This window comes from Fulmarus glacialis, unplaced genomic scaffold (assembly GCF_000690835.1).
Source record: "Fulmarus glacialis isolate BGI_N327 unplaced genomic scaffold, ASM69083v1 scaffold20599, whole genome shotgun sequence".
Taxonomy (NCBI): domain Eukaryota; kingdom Metazoa; phylum Chordata; class Aves; order Procellariiformes; family Procellariidae; genus Fulmarus; species Fulmarus glacialis.
The window spans coordinates 359-15656 of record NW_009235438.1 but is presented as its reverse complement, the minus strand read 5'-3'; the positions used below and the strand labels follow the sequence as shown (position 1 = coordinate 15656).

The 15298-nt window shown below is 37.7% G+C and overlaps 1 protein-coding gene across 1 annotated transcript; it reads left to right on the top strand.

Moving 5' to 3' along the window:
- Positions 1–628: 628 nt before the first annotated feature.
- Positions 629–11990, top strand: CMTM8 (CKLF-like MARVEL transmembrane domain containing 8). Its single transcript, XM_009586026.1, has 4 exons — positions 629–667; positions 4016–4189; positions 8557–8673; positions 11449–11990. Exons 1-4 carry the CDS (start codon positions 629–631, stop codon positions 11530–11532), a joined length of 414 nt encoding a protein of 137 aa, XP_009584321.1. The 3' UTR covers positions 11533–11990.
- The last annotated feature ends 3308 nt before the right edge of the window (positions 11991–15298 follow it).

Sequence of the window (15298 nt, the reverse complement as noted above, 5' to 3'; positions counted from 1 at the left end):
CTGCTGAAGTATGCATTAGTATATTTGACATATTAATGCATTCTAGTAATGGAGGTACCTGATCAAGCAGCAGCCAAATGATCACAAAATAGATGTCTGAGGTGAAATCAGAGACTGCAATAAACAAGGGAAAACTGCTTGCCTTTATCATGTGCTGACGGATAAAATCCCTATCTCCCATCTGACTTGAAAAACTGGACCAAGCTGGCGGAGCCCTTATAGTCTTAGGACCCAGCATCCCCTCTCATTGACGACCACATGCGTTATTTTCTTCAGTGATGATTTTTACTCCTTTCTCAGAGTCATTTTTTACAGGATTGTAGTATGCTCCTTTAATTCTAAATCAGCATATTCTGACTTGCTCATAAATTAAAATCAAATACTTAGCTATTACTAATACACTCTAGCATACCTGCTTATAACTAGATTCAGGCCTTTTCTGGTTACTGAGTGGAGCTTTCTCCCGTGTGTTTCAGCTGATCTGAAGCAGTGAAGGTAGCTGTGTACTGTCTGTGCACGCTGAATTACTGTGGGCACTCACCAGGTATTGCAGTTCCTGGTCTTTGCTTTACGGTATCGCATACCTATCACTCACTTGCCAGGTTCTGTACACTAGATGCTCGTTGAGATGGCATTTGAGTATAGTCCAGTTATTCCCAGTGGGGAGGTTTGTTATCAAACCGGCAGGAAAAGCGGCATTCGCGGCTCCAGCAGATGCACAAGTGTCATCCAGTTTGTACTGATCTGTTGAACAGCAAATGTGTAATGTAAGGGACAGTCAGAATATTACGAGACACGCTTTTAACACTGCAGAAACTATCTCAGTATTTAACATGCTGAGAGGACAAGCTAATCACGAAAGACTTGTCTAGATGTCTATGTTCCTTTGACTCCTTAGATATTTGTAGGTGCTGATGGCCAGTGTGAACTTTAAATCAATTTATTACATATGTTTACACATGCAATAAAACCATTTGCCATATCATTTAACTACACACAGAGTGAATTGTTGACCATGAGCTGATCTGACCTTTTCAGGTCTAATCAAGAAATCTGAAATGTTATTTCAGCCTGTCAGCTCCAGCAATATGCAGTAAGAGTATCTGGATCTAACTGAAAATGTCAGATGCGCTCTAATATGCAACCCATCAAAGTTATGATGCATATGAACCAAGAACTGGTTAAGAATATAAATCTGTAACATCCATGGTGCGTCTCAATTGCTTAGATAAATTGTTCTGCCATTGATATGGGCTAGCTAAAAACATTAAACAAATTCTTTGGAATACATATGAGATGTACAGTTGCTTAAATATTAAAATGATCTTGAAAGAGGGGTGATAACACCAGGTTAGGATATTACTGGGAAAACCAGTGACCAGTGAGAATACCAGTGCTCTAGTTAATGTCTTGCAAGTTTCGTTATGTGGTAATGTAAGATTAGTGGTCTTATGTAACCTCAAAATTTTCCTTTTTAATTTTAATAATTTGCTGCTTGTGAAGTTTTTACTCTTTCCAGAAATAATCCATTGTATAAGATGAGGTGTCCTTATCAATCTTGTTTGTGTTGTAGTATTAAGCATTTTTCATAGTCTTGTGCTTTTTATGAAAAAGTCTACTTCTATTTTTAAAAGCTTTCTAAAAACCAACACTGTTGTCAATAGGTTATCGTGTTTAATGATGTTTAATTTCTTTGGTTTTTACTAGATACTCAGATCTAGGATAAATCTGTCTAATAATTATTTATCAAGCATGAGACCAATTATTCATTGGTATAATTTCTGGATGATGAATTTAATTTTGGATTAAAGTGGATGGGCACAATGAAAAGCAACTTTGTATCCGAAGAAAATGGTGTTTTGTTAGCTAAACAGTCTATCAAGATTGTTTACTCTTAGAACAGTTGTTACACTAAAATTGAGTTGGCTTTTAATCTAATCATGGGTAGTTCATGCAATCTGGGGCATTATTAACTGAATTGCTACTATTAGTAAAATGTTATTGGAACTAGAATTAAAATGAGCTATGGGAAGCATTGCTGAACCCATAACTTTGCATTAAAGGATAGTGTATATTTTAAAGTACCCAGTTAATGCTCTTTGAACTGTTCTTGTGAGGCAATGCTGCCCTCCCCTGGTATGCTGCAGAAAGCAGGAATTTTTATCCCAGTCTGAGCATGTTCTAGGGCTTCCTATTAAAAAGAAATTGCTGAGTTGGTGAAAACGGTGGGAAAAATGCTCTTTAAAAGACCTTTATGTGCCTTCTTTATTACAAGACAAAAAAAAAAAATGTGGAACAGACATTTGTGTGGTGCTTTTATGTATGCATGGTGCAGATGTGGATGAATGTACAAATAATATACAGGAATATACCGTGAACACACAAGACAACAAATTGAGGGCTGAATTAAGTTTTGGGTGGCAATTTGGAGGATGAACTGAAGACAAAATAAACAGATGCCATGTAGCTGCTGAAAGTTAGCAGGACTGATTACAATAAACTTCTGTTTAACAGTATAGTTTTGTGTTGTATATAATGTTTAGAGACTTATAATTAATGTTTACATGTTCAGTTCTGCAATAGAAAAGTAAATGGGACCATGGCCAACAACTTGCATGGGAATAGGATTAGCTCTTGTGCAAATGAAGCTATAGTGAAACTGTTATCTTCTATCAGGGGCTATTGGTTGCAAAGATACCGCCGTAGGCTCAGGAAGTCCCTCCACTGCACGTTCCTGAGAGCTGAGGAAGGTAGTCCAAGGAAATGTTACTATTGCATGGTCTATTCTTAATATATTTCTTCAGATATCTGTTATTAACCACTGAATATTGGGGTGGAAGGTTCTTTAGATTGTCCAGCTATGGCTGTTGTGGGTTAAATAAGCGTGTTGCTATTTGCTTTAATTTTGTCTTCCTTCCATTTCTCACTGCTCGGCAGTTTCACCATAGTCCAGATAGCAGAAAGAGATGAGCCTTTTTTTCAAATATAAGAATTTTAGTTCCCACGTCTGACTCCAGAAAAGTGTGTATGGTGGGGTTTGGGTTTGTTTGTTTGTTTCTTTTTGATGTATAAAATATCCCTTTCTTTTTATAATTAAGATTTTTCTAATTGCTGGACAACTTGCAAAACACGTAACTTTTCTTCCTGTGGCGTATAACTTGACTTCTGTTTTGTTGGCTCTTCATCCCTCTTAATGCACTGGAGATCACCTAACACTAGAGAAGACTGGAGAGAGTATATTAAAATCTCTGGTTCATGTATTTCTTCATGTCTTAGATGTGAACAGATTGCCAGATTCAGGATCAGGTGGGAGTTTTTTTCCCCAGACTGGTTTGCTTGAGGACTTTGCTTGAGTGTGAGTTCTTATCTACTACTTAGGGTTAGGTCACTTGGGAGATGTTTTAAGAACTGTGGAATATAATGACATTCCCAGCCTGACCTGCTGTGGTCCAGCAGCATGTTACAGTGGTGGTGGCTGTTGATACTTTACTACTACCTTTTATAATAAGGTCCTAGGAGTTGCTTTGTGTCTATGGTGCCTGTAGGTCCACAAAGCAGGTGTGGACCATTTTGAACTAGACCCCAACTACTCAGTTACCTGTGACCGTGGCAGATGGGACCTGAAGATCCCAGTGGTCCTTCACAGGCTTCTGTTTCTAAAGTGACTTCGCTGACTGCAAAATAGTAGTATTTACCTTCATGTAAGCTAGTAGGCTATAGTAAGCAATCCTTTTGAGAGCTAGCTGTAAAACCATTGCCAAGTATGGCTCCGTAATAGTTAAAAGTGAGCTAAATCAACACCAAGAGGCCTCGTTCTGCCTCTTCCTTTGTGACACCCTGCCAGAGCAAAACCGGTTTTATACGTTCTTCTTTTTTGTATTCTGTCAGTGTAGCATCCCAACTCAGCTCATCAAATGGTTATGTGAATGGCAGCGGTGTCGTTCCTTGACCTAGAAAAAATGTATGAGGTCTAAGACTGTGTAACAGTTTTCTTTCTTCTCTGTAACTTTTGCAGGTATTGGGGCTGCTGGTATGGACCCTGATTGCTGGAACAGAATACTTTCTATATCCAGCCTTCGGCTGGGTGATGTTTGTAGCTGTGTTTTACTGGGTTCTCACCGTCTTCTTTCTGATCATCTACATGACAATGACTTACACCAGGATCCCCCAGGTGCCCTGGACCACGGTGGTAAATACACCCATTCTTTGTTGTTTCAGGTTTGCTGGGTTATGAAGAGAATAAAATATTGATGCATTCTATGGGTGTAGTTAACCAACTGTACTTGTGCTTTTTGCAGATTTTTCCCTAGTTACTGTGTGGCTGCGTACCCGCAGTGTTTAACCTTCATACTACGCAGACACATTTGAAACACTTTTCCTATGATATTTCACTGTTTTGTTCAGTGGTTGATGTAGTGACTTGATTTTTAATAATGTGACTGATACTTATGCACAGTGGCCTCTTTTTCTCCCTGTAGTGATTACATCCCATGAAGAATGAGTCAGTTGCTGCCTCTTGAGCTAAAAGACCTGGCCATATGGCTTAAACAGCAGAAATCCCTACTTGAATCAACACCATGAGTTGGAAGTGGGACCCTGGCTCTTAAAACATGAGTCTTCCTCTGCTAAAGTAAAAGCAAAGGTCGTTCAGAGGTAGCAACAGTCTGACAATCCGTATATGGCCTACTGTGAAAATGGCCTATGGCTGAAAATTAGTGTTATATATATATATGTAAAATACATGCCATGTAATCCTTTGCTTTTAGCTCAAGACTTAATGCAAATCAGATAAACAGCTAATGTAATTAGAGAAAAATTTCACGGGCACTTAAAATTCAGATACAGTGTTTGTGGTTTGAACAAACCTGGCTAGCTGTACCTCTCAACAGTATATTTTCACATGATTTTCGTAACAGGCTGGTGTTCAGGGTAATAGATCCTAAAAGTCATTGTCATCTCAGCCAACTGGCTATTTGTGACCCATCCAAGAATTATTATAAATTTTAGCTTTGCATTTGTCTGATACAGTGAGATACTGTTCTTTTTTTTTTTTTTTACTAGCTAAAGATTATTGACTAGAATTCTGTTAATTTTATGATAAAATATATTTGACTTCTGTGTTGCAAACAGCTTGTTATCAGCTATATTGTGTACGTGACTAAAATTGAATACTACTCTCTTATTTTCGTCTTCCCATTTGCTGCTGTAATAAATAGCCAGCTATAGCAATTACTAATAAGAACAACCAGGATTATGTTCAGATAGCTTCTCTATTTTCAAGTTTCATGACCAGCAATTACCGTTAAGGCTGTAACACTGCTATAGAAATGTTGGATTATTTCAATTACAGCAGTAATGTGTCTGGGTACATTTAAAGGTGTGGGTGGTTTTTTTTCCCCATTGCATTAGATGTAAGTAAAGTACATTCAAAGGGAAAGCATCTTCCTATCCATTTGGATACAGCTTTAGTCATTACCTGTCTTTCATCAGTTTAACATTGTTATCAGACAACAGTGGCACATAAATGACTTGCCCCTGATCTATGTGGTAGACAAGCTGGAGTATTTGATTTGTTTCTACTTTATATTGAGTGTATTTCTTGCTCTGAGTTCCAAATATATTGTAGATAAGATCACATAAATGTAGGTCCAAAAGGTAGTCTCCTTTTATAGTAAAGGGTAATATGAAGAGAAAATAAATGCAAAATAAATAAAAGACACTTGCATTCCAGCTTGTTTTGCCCTAAGGTGTTAAAAGAGCTGTTGGGAACAGCCTTCGGATTAGACTTCTGCCACTCCTGGCTGGCCAAGAGGAATGTTGGGTCTCTTTTAAGAGAGATGTTGTTAATGTCTTCATTCAAGAGAGCATGACGCATACCTTTTTGAGTGAGTGAGTTTACACTCACCTTCCCCCTATTCTCTGAAGTATCCTGAATTTCAGTCTCTGCTAGTTATTGCTCTGCCTCCTTAGGCGACAGTTCGCTCAAACTGTGCCTATTGTATGCAGTATCCAAAATTACATCTGGACTTCTCTGTCATAAATCCACTTTTTGCAGGTTAAGCACATTACCAAATTGCTTAAGATGCAGTTACTTTTACTGCAAATTAACCCAAAGGATGTGCTTCAAAACTGACTCTCCTTAATAGTGCAAGTTCTTTGCTAAAACAATCAATGGAAGCTTTTAAAATCTGGTAAATTTGAATTTAAGAAGCAGATGGTAATTTAGCATGAACCATTTGGTTTGAGTAATATATTGGCAGTAAAGGCCCAATCAGCTTGCATTGCATTCCATCTTCCCCAACAGTGTTATTTCCCAGAGCAGCACTTCTCAAAAATTATGTGCTTTTTTCTTTTCTACATTACAAGATATTGCAGGGATTTGTAGCTTTCCAGGGTAATTGAGTCTTTTTGGAATGGGAAATCTAAAAATAACAACAATATATACCTAGGCAATCAAATTTGGAGTTTGAAAATCAGTGCTTTACAGAAGTTCACCTGAACCTGCCAATTGTTGGCATCTTATCCTAAAATTGACAGTTTGATGTTTTATTACTGTAATGCCCAGATAAAAAAAGAGAGGTGAGATCTGTGGATAGTGATTATACCTTTCATTAGATCAACTGATATAGGTGAGATAAACCCCTCACACAATATATATACATTCATTATAAGTGTATGAATCAAACGTCAAGTGCCAGGTCTTGATCTCCATCTGAGTGCTGAGGCACTGCCCGTGGTTCCCTGTGGAAAGGTAGGTAAGTGGCTCTTTTCCAAATGCCCTGAGGTTGCAAGGACTTAGGAACCATAGGAGGACATGCATGCCCTTCAGCCTGCTCTTAAAACTGTAAGAAGGCTTTTTGCTTGGGAAGTCTTATATAGACAGTGGTGACCTGAAGACTGACATGTTGACAGATGACAGCACAGCATGCTGCTCTCTGGAGGGGCCTGCAGTTGAGAAAGCACATATTTGGGGGATGGCTTGCCTTCAGAAAGTTTTGAACCCTGTGTGTCACGGGAGCGTGCGGCAGTGGGCCAGACTCTACCGAGTCTGAAGTAAACTCTGCCAGAACCAAATGTCCTGGAGATTGATGCAAGGAGCTTCCATACCAACCACTTCAAGCTGTTGATCCACTCTTTGGTGCACTGAGGGAACTGCTGATGTGGATACAGCTGTTGTTGCTGCCTTCTGAACTTCTCTTCTTGGGCTGCAGCTCTTTTTTTAGATTCTGCCAGAGTTGGTGACTAGTAAATTCAATAGTGAATGATTGGCATATATTTCTAGCATCCACCGGGTCACACCATGGAAATTAATGAGTTGGAGCTGCACCAGTATGGCAACATTTAGAGACAACTGGGGCAGCAGAGGTAAGGGTTATGATATTTGTGTGACACTCTGGAGTGCAAACATGGCGCCAGAAACTGAAGGGAGCAGATCATGTACAACATTAGGACCTGGTCTAAATTGAGTTACTAATTCCTGCAGTTGTAACTAGGTGCAAAGCATGTCACGGGTATTCCACTTAAACATGGCACCAGTGAACTAAAAGTATATTTTATGGCCAAATTCATATGCCTTAGACAAGTAGCAGAGTGGAGTTTTGGGGGATTTTTTTTTTTAAATAAGGATGAACTTCCTATAGCCATGACCAAGCAGTAAGTAAAGGACAAAGTATTAAAATTACGTACTTTAAAAAAAAACCCTCATACCTTTTTATCTGTCTTTCATCTTCTTAGACTTCCGTTCTCCCTTCCTTTCCTGTTCTCTCTCACATGCAAAACCTGAACAAACTTCTTGTTTGTTCTCTGTAGTGTTGTGTGAGATCAATGTTATTTGCTTTGCTTCTTTCTTAGTAATGACCATAGGTACCCTGAGACATTAACTCTGCTCCTTGGAAGAGAAAATGCCACATCTGCCGTGGATGGGTCTTGATGACCCGTGTAGTCCATTCAGACTGTTCTCCTCGTTGGTTTTATCGGTTTCTTTCTCCTCTCAAACACAGGCGGAAGGGAAGGGTACTGAAGGGTGGAAGAATACGACTGAAAAACTTACACCCTCTTTATCTCCTTCAGAAGTGGAGAAAACAATGTTTTGGAAGCTTTATAAATATTCTTCATATGCCACAAGTTATTGATTCCTACAGTGTATCTTTGTGTAGATTAGAAATGTAATCAAATTGCAGTTTTGTTTTGTTTCTTTTTTTTTCATGTAGTGTCATATTCTTACTGCCTAACACTTAGATTGTGATAACCAAACTGTCTCCTTATTTTCACTTTTGGAAGATCACAGTACACAGCTTTAAGACTCTTCTGGGTTTAGTGTGATGAAGAGAACAGTTTGTCCAAAATGTGCTTTAATGTTTATGGATCTTCAAAATAAGCAGTTACATTTTAATCTTACAGATAGAAACTTAGAAGAAGGTAAAAATAGTTAAGAATCACATTTTTTGTGTACATTGGATGTGTACATTATATTCCAACATTTTGTAATGTTGGAATAGAAAATGGTAACAAATGCATGTGCATATTAATTACTCATGTTGTTTCGTTTTTCAACAGGGTCTGTGTTTTAATGGAAGTGCCTTCATTTTGTACCTCATTGCTGCCATCGTAGATGCATCTTCAGTTACCAAAGAACTGGACAGTCACAATTACAACAGCTGGGCAGCTTCTTCAGTGAGTTCATTTTTTGTTTAAATCAGTTCTATGTCCAAAAAAGTTATATCAAAAGAAGGCTCGCTGGAAGTCCGGGTTGAAATGCATGCGTTCTGGATTTTGAAAAGCTGCACACTGATACAGAAGCTCACGTACAAAACCTATAGGTAGCTGTAATTTAGTTCGTAGTTTTTGGAGGTGACTAGAAATTCCACCAGGAGATGACATTCACATCAGAAAAGGCTGTAATGTTTTTAAGATCATACTGTTTTTCCCCTCTCCTGCCCCCATTTATTACTAGCTCTCTGGCAGAGGTTATAGCCTGTACATCAGAATAGACAAAACAGATTGGGTGAGCACGAAGTCACTTCAGTGCACTTGGACAACTTCAAAAGCAGTTTAAACTAACTCAGCTAACTTTGCACGCATGTGTATAAGGGGCATTCAGCTTTTTGTGGGCTGAGGTATATACACAGCACCTTTGTGAAGATCCTGAAGTGGTGTTGCTGTTTCTACAGTGATCTTCCTATTGCAGCCTCAACTTTTGATATTCTTTCTTCTGAGCGGGGTGGGCAATACCTGAAAAATCATGTAACTTCCCAGTGTTTTAAAGTCGATGCAAATCATTAATTAGTCTGGTATTACTGTATTACTTACTTAGATTTGGAAATCCAAAGCAGTCAGTCAATGTGGGTGAAAAACAACTGTTTTTTTAAAAGAGCCTTATCACTTTTTAAGTAGGTGAACGTATTCTCTAGCTAAGTTAAGGGAGCTGTGAAAGACCTTTTTGCAAGTTGTGGCAACGGTAATCAAATTCAATTGTATAGAGTAATTCCGCATTACAGCTACTTTGCTGACTGTTCATGCTTCTGCAGTTGTCCTCTCCAGACTATTCACAAATCCTGTCTTCTGTCTGAAGCTTACTATATATGGCCGTGAACACAGATACTTGAACACCTGCTCTGTTTTTGTCTTGGGAATTGTCCCTGACACTTCAGTGGTGTTCAGGGTCTTCTCCCCTTGGCAGTTTGTAACTATTAATCTGTTAGCCACTGTTGTTGACAGGAACTTGCTTGCTGCTAGATAAGCTTCCATGCTGATTCAGGTTTTATATAAAATGCATGAATACTCAGTATCTCATGGGATGTTTGGAATCTATTCTAATACCTCTTAGTAGTGTTTATCTAATGCACTGTCTAAATAAACTATTAAATGTAGATTCTTGCTTTCTGAACCTGTTAAGGGTTTCATGGATGGATGTTTGTGAGAATTTAGCAAATCATCTATCCCCAACAGTCGTTCTCTGTTAGAAAGATTTTAGATGGAGCTTTTATTTCAGAGGAAACAAAATTATTGGGAAAAAAAGAATGCTACAATTTTCTATTGTAGTAATATTTCACATCATCATCTACAGTTTTTGGTGCCACAGATTAAATTCACGTTAGACAAGACTCACCAAGAGCCCTCTGTTGGAGGGCTTAGATTTACTGCCTGTATGCATGCTTAGTAGTGCCCTGCTCTCAGAGCTGAAGTGCCTACCCAGGCCAGTGATGGTATATAAGCAAGAAACATTGGTAGGATCATAAAATATTTTTAGTCTGGAAGGGACCTTTGGAGGTCATCTGGTCCAACTCTCTCCCCCCTTAAAGCAGGGCTAACTCGTATCAGGCTACCAGGACCTTGTCCACTTGAGTTTTGAGTATTTCCAAGGATGGCTGTTCCACAACGCCTCTGGGCATCTGTTGCCGTGTTTGATTACTCTCATTGTGACTTTTTCTTTTTCCTAATATCTAATTAAAATTTCCCTTCTTGTAACTTGCGTTCCCTCTTGTCTATCACTGCTTACCTCCAAGAAATGTAGTGTTAATCCTATTTGCAGTGTCAGCTTTATTTGGTTCGCTTACCAGTGCAAAACATTCTGGTCTTATCGTAAAACCATTTTTAACATTGTCTATTTTGAACAACATGCAGTGATTAACAGGAACTTAACCACTGGCACTGAACTGGACTTTATCAGTACAACTGAAGTAGTTCACAGCTGTTCTTTGGTTTCTGTGTGCATATGCTGCAAGGACTGCAGAAGCAACACCACTGATACTGTGTAGTTTTAATCTTTAAATATAAAATAAATCTAGCCTGCTACAGAAGGCTTATTCTGTAATCACTTTCTGACAAAGTAGTGATATATCAGCATGGTTGCTGTCACTGTTAACTTGCATTGAGGAATACCTTTATTCATCAGTAGGGAACCTCTGGAATTGGTAACCTAATCGGTACTGGTGTTTGAGAACATGTCTGGGCCTGCATTGAATCCAAGTTTTCTCTGTAAACAAGCTATCTTGATGCACAGTGTGCCATACTGAGGTACAGGTGGGCTGTAGGCAATTCCTGGAACATAGCAGCAATGCAGGAGTATTAGCTTAAGCTCACACTGTCCCATGGGCCATCCCTCAGTCTTTACTAGCAACTGATGTTAGAACCAGCAAGTATAGGATTGGTGGGAGTCCAATCTATAAGATCCATACTGAGGCAGTATAATGTGGAGATAGCAGCTGAAATATGCCATGTTTTGTCTGCTTCTAGGCCCATATTTCTATGCATAATACAAGCTTACTTACACAGTGTTGGCTGCAATGGCCGCACAAGTATAAGGAGGTGAAAGAGTGCCATTTTAGTCAGCTTGCTATTTCTCCTTTTTCCAAATCCCGTAGCTATTTTTCTTTCATGGAAATGACAGTGCTCTCAGATACATTTTTTTTCCCTAATATATTTTTTTTTTTTCCCCTCTCTCTACAGTTCTTTGCCTTCATGGTTACCTCCTGCTATGCTGGAAATACGTATTTTAGCTTTATATCTTGGCGATCACGAACTTTGCAGTGAATATTTTGTTAAAATGAATTCTGTAGTACAAAATATCTGAGGATTATACTCTTTTGATAAAAGCTTGGAAGAGGGATGAGGTCTTTTTGAACATTTCTGTTAGAATTGACACTATATTTTAAGCTGAGATTAAAGTAATTATTTATAATACAATATCATCTTTAGAGACATCTAACACCAACTTTGTACTGTATAATAAAATTTCGTACTGCTTCTTTTAAAATTAACATGGTATTTTTCTAGACATTGTATAGATGTTATTAAAGCTTTAATAAATCTTACTCAGACAATGTGCCAATTTTGTAAATGTAACTTTTTAAATGTTACAGGTATACTTTTGATACTGAATGCTACAAATCAAAGCTAAGATTGATACTGTCTCATTATTATGTATAAAAAGTGACATTGTGCAGAAAAAACCCACGCTTTAAAAATAAATAAATAATTGACCCAACTGTGCATGTTTCGTAAACTGGGAGTAGAAGGTTGCTTTTTAAATTTCTTTTTCAAAGTAAAATATATACTACTAAGAATTCTGATGATCCTGTCAGTTTGCATATTCTAACAGCTTCTCACAATCATGAGATTGCTTTTGGAACCTGTTAGTGTAGGTCTGAAGCTCACTGAAGGAGTGTTGTGCCTGAAACACATTATCTTAACAGGTTTCTCAAATCCAGCAGGCTCCAAGGCATAAGTCTAGACAACAGTCCCTTAGTGCTCAGTGTTTAACCTACTGAGAATATCACAAAACACCTACTAAAGGTAATACATTTTGTTTCTCAGGGGATTTTGTTTTTCTCTTTTCTCAGATTAGGCCATTAATCTGTTCTAATTAAAATCTGGGCTTCTAAATCCTATTAAATGATATAAAGATTAAATCCATAGAAGAATTGTCAAGAAGCCAGTGCTAGAAACAAAGAATTTCCTCCCTCCTTTCCTGTCTACCGGTATCATCTGTGAGTTGTTAGTTTAACAAATGAAGTTTTTAATTTGACACTCATATTTAAATATCTTTGAGTCAAGCAGAAGTATGACAGAAGATTATGACTTTCGAAACAGATGCCTTTGAAAATTACTTTCAAATACAAATTACCTAAGGAATTTTTTCCAGGAATTATGTGGAGAGTGTGAGGTCATGATTACTTTGGGATATTATTTAAAGTTTTCCTCCTTTAAAACTACTGGTAAATCTCTTATTCCTGGATTAAGAAGATTTGGACTCTCTTCCAGTCTTCAAGAACTTAGCTGGACGATTATATATGGTAGTAGAGAAATCTTACTGCTTAAAAAAACTTTATTTCTCCCTGTAACTAAATGGTATGTGCTTACTTATGTGTGTGCCCTGCAGCAAAGAAGATTTATCAGCAGCCAGCTAATTCTGTTCTCGATCACATTGTTTTGTTCTTGGTTATCTGTCGGAGTCACAGGATTTCAGTGTAAGGGAAGCCAAGATATTATTTAAAAACCTATATTTGTCTGCAGATTGCATCTGGCCTGTACAACAAAGGTCAGGCTGTTTGCTGCTTGCTAAAATTACCCAGTTGTGAGAAGGAAGAAGGGCTACCAACTATGCATTTTATCTACACAGATAAAATGTGTCATTAAAATCCTGTATGCGCTTTTCCATTGCTGGAAAAAAATCAAAGGCATAAAAATGATCCAAATGTCACCTGATAGAATGTGACTAGAAATATAGCCAGAATTAAAATCTCATCAGTGATTTCTCATCAGTAAAAATGCTTTCGTAGTAACAGAAATTCTTTCTTAAATGATATTTGATGTACCTCTCTTAAGTACAAAGAACGTGACTGTGTTTGCACAAATGTTTCATGGTTTTATGTTAACTGCGATGGTCTAAGGTCAGAACCCGGACAACATTTGTGGAGAGAGGTAGTAAGAGGGAGTAGAGCTAAGAGGGAGTAATATTTTTCATCCAGTTTATCAAAAACTGTCATGGAAACTCTGTGTTACATGTCAGAATAAACCCATTAATGAAGGACAAAACCACACTATTACCAGATAAGGAATGATTCTGGCAAAATATCTACCACCTCTCAGAGTCTTCAGCGCTGATTCTCAAGGGAAGATGTGTGGAAAGTCTTCCAAAGGCAAACCTGTGAGTTGAATCCTTAATTCTGAATTTTAAAAATACTAGGCAGAAATTTGCATGCTTGGCCTTACTTTTTTTTCACAAACCATAACTTATCTGCCTTGCTCTTTCCTTTTAGAAAGACAATCATCTTACTTCCCATGCTCTTTCTCTTCTGTCTCATTTCTCAGCTGTTCCCCGGGTACCAACTGTCTGTTTTTCAAGTGTTCTGAATATCTAGTTAAAATCGGAGGAATCAGTACAAGCTGAGAATTACTTCTGAAGTTTGTTCCTCCTATTTCAGGTCTGAAGAAGGGCATAAGCACCTAAAAGTTATCTGTTTCTTCCAGCGCATTAGTCTTAAATACTCATTTGCAAACTGTGACTTACGCCTTTGTATATTCTAATATTGGTAAAGAAGATAAGCTAAATGGTTTATCATTTAACAATTAAAACAAGATTTGTGGCTGCAGGCATTGCTTAGTGTTCATAAGATTGAAAGAAACCTTATTTAAAAAAAACAACTGGTAAGTGATGAGATCACTAGTGAAATTCTTAATACAGATATGTAGAAGAATAAACAAAATGCTAATCAACTTGCAAAATGAAGGTATTTGACATTATAAATAACTTGTTTCAAACAAACAGTCTCTCTGAAAAATCTAAGTCATCCACATCCAATACTTGATGTCAACTTATGGCCATCAAATTTCATTTATTAAGGAGTTGTCAGTACCTCTTATCATCATTGTACATGATGCACTTAAGATGAAATAAATAGCATGAGAACTGTAATAAAAACTTCAAATTCAGCAGTGTTTTAGACTGGCTTTGCGCCAGTGGTTTACAGAAGATGCCTGTATTTCTGAGTAGAAAATATGACTGTTATTCTACTTGTATTAATTTAAAGGTATTTCTATTTCACTGGGCTGAACTCAGATCAGCAGGGCCCCAGTCATATACACACTTTCAAAAGAAGTTAAGTAAAGAAGCTGAATCAGCGGGTAAGAAAAATATATTTCTTAATAGGAAATACGGAAATTACTAGAACCTTCCTCCGCAGGGCTTGCACTATAAATGTGCACGCTTCTGAACTTGAACTGTAAGGAGAAGAAAAGAAGGAAAAAAAGCAGCTGTTTAAAACAAACAACAAAAAAAAGCTCTTTCTCAGCAGCTAGCATTTTACTCTTGTGTAGATTAGCAATGTTATAGCTAATGAAATGAGATAAAATTTGGTGGGACAGGTAATATCTTTTATTGCAACTACTAGCTGGCTTAATAGAAGCCCAAAACTAGGTACTGCTTAGTCTATTACTGACCATTGCCCGTACTGGCAAACCCTGTCTTGCTCATGTAAATTACTTAGGCCAGCCGCTTATTTGTGTTGGAGATCACCTGAACCTACCTGTCTTCCCTCCTAAGCCAATTTTAGTTGTTGAAGGAGTTATTAAATACTAAATATGAACAGAATGTGCATCCTAACTGCAGAACAGAGCAGCAGCAGATGGAGTCACTACTCTAATGAGTATAAAAGTGGCATATGCCCAGCTCGGAGGCCTGCTATTACCTCACTTGTCAGAAAGCAAAACAAGTTATTTTTAAACTTGAGGAAATATATAGCTTCCTTTGCTGAGTTTTGTTAGTATCTCTGCATGATTTAATTCAAACAAAGGGGTT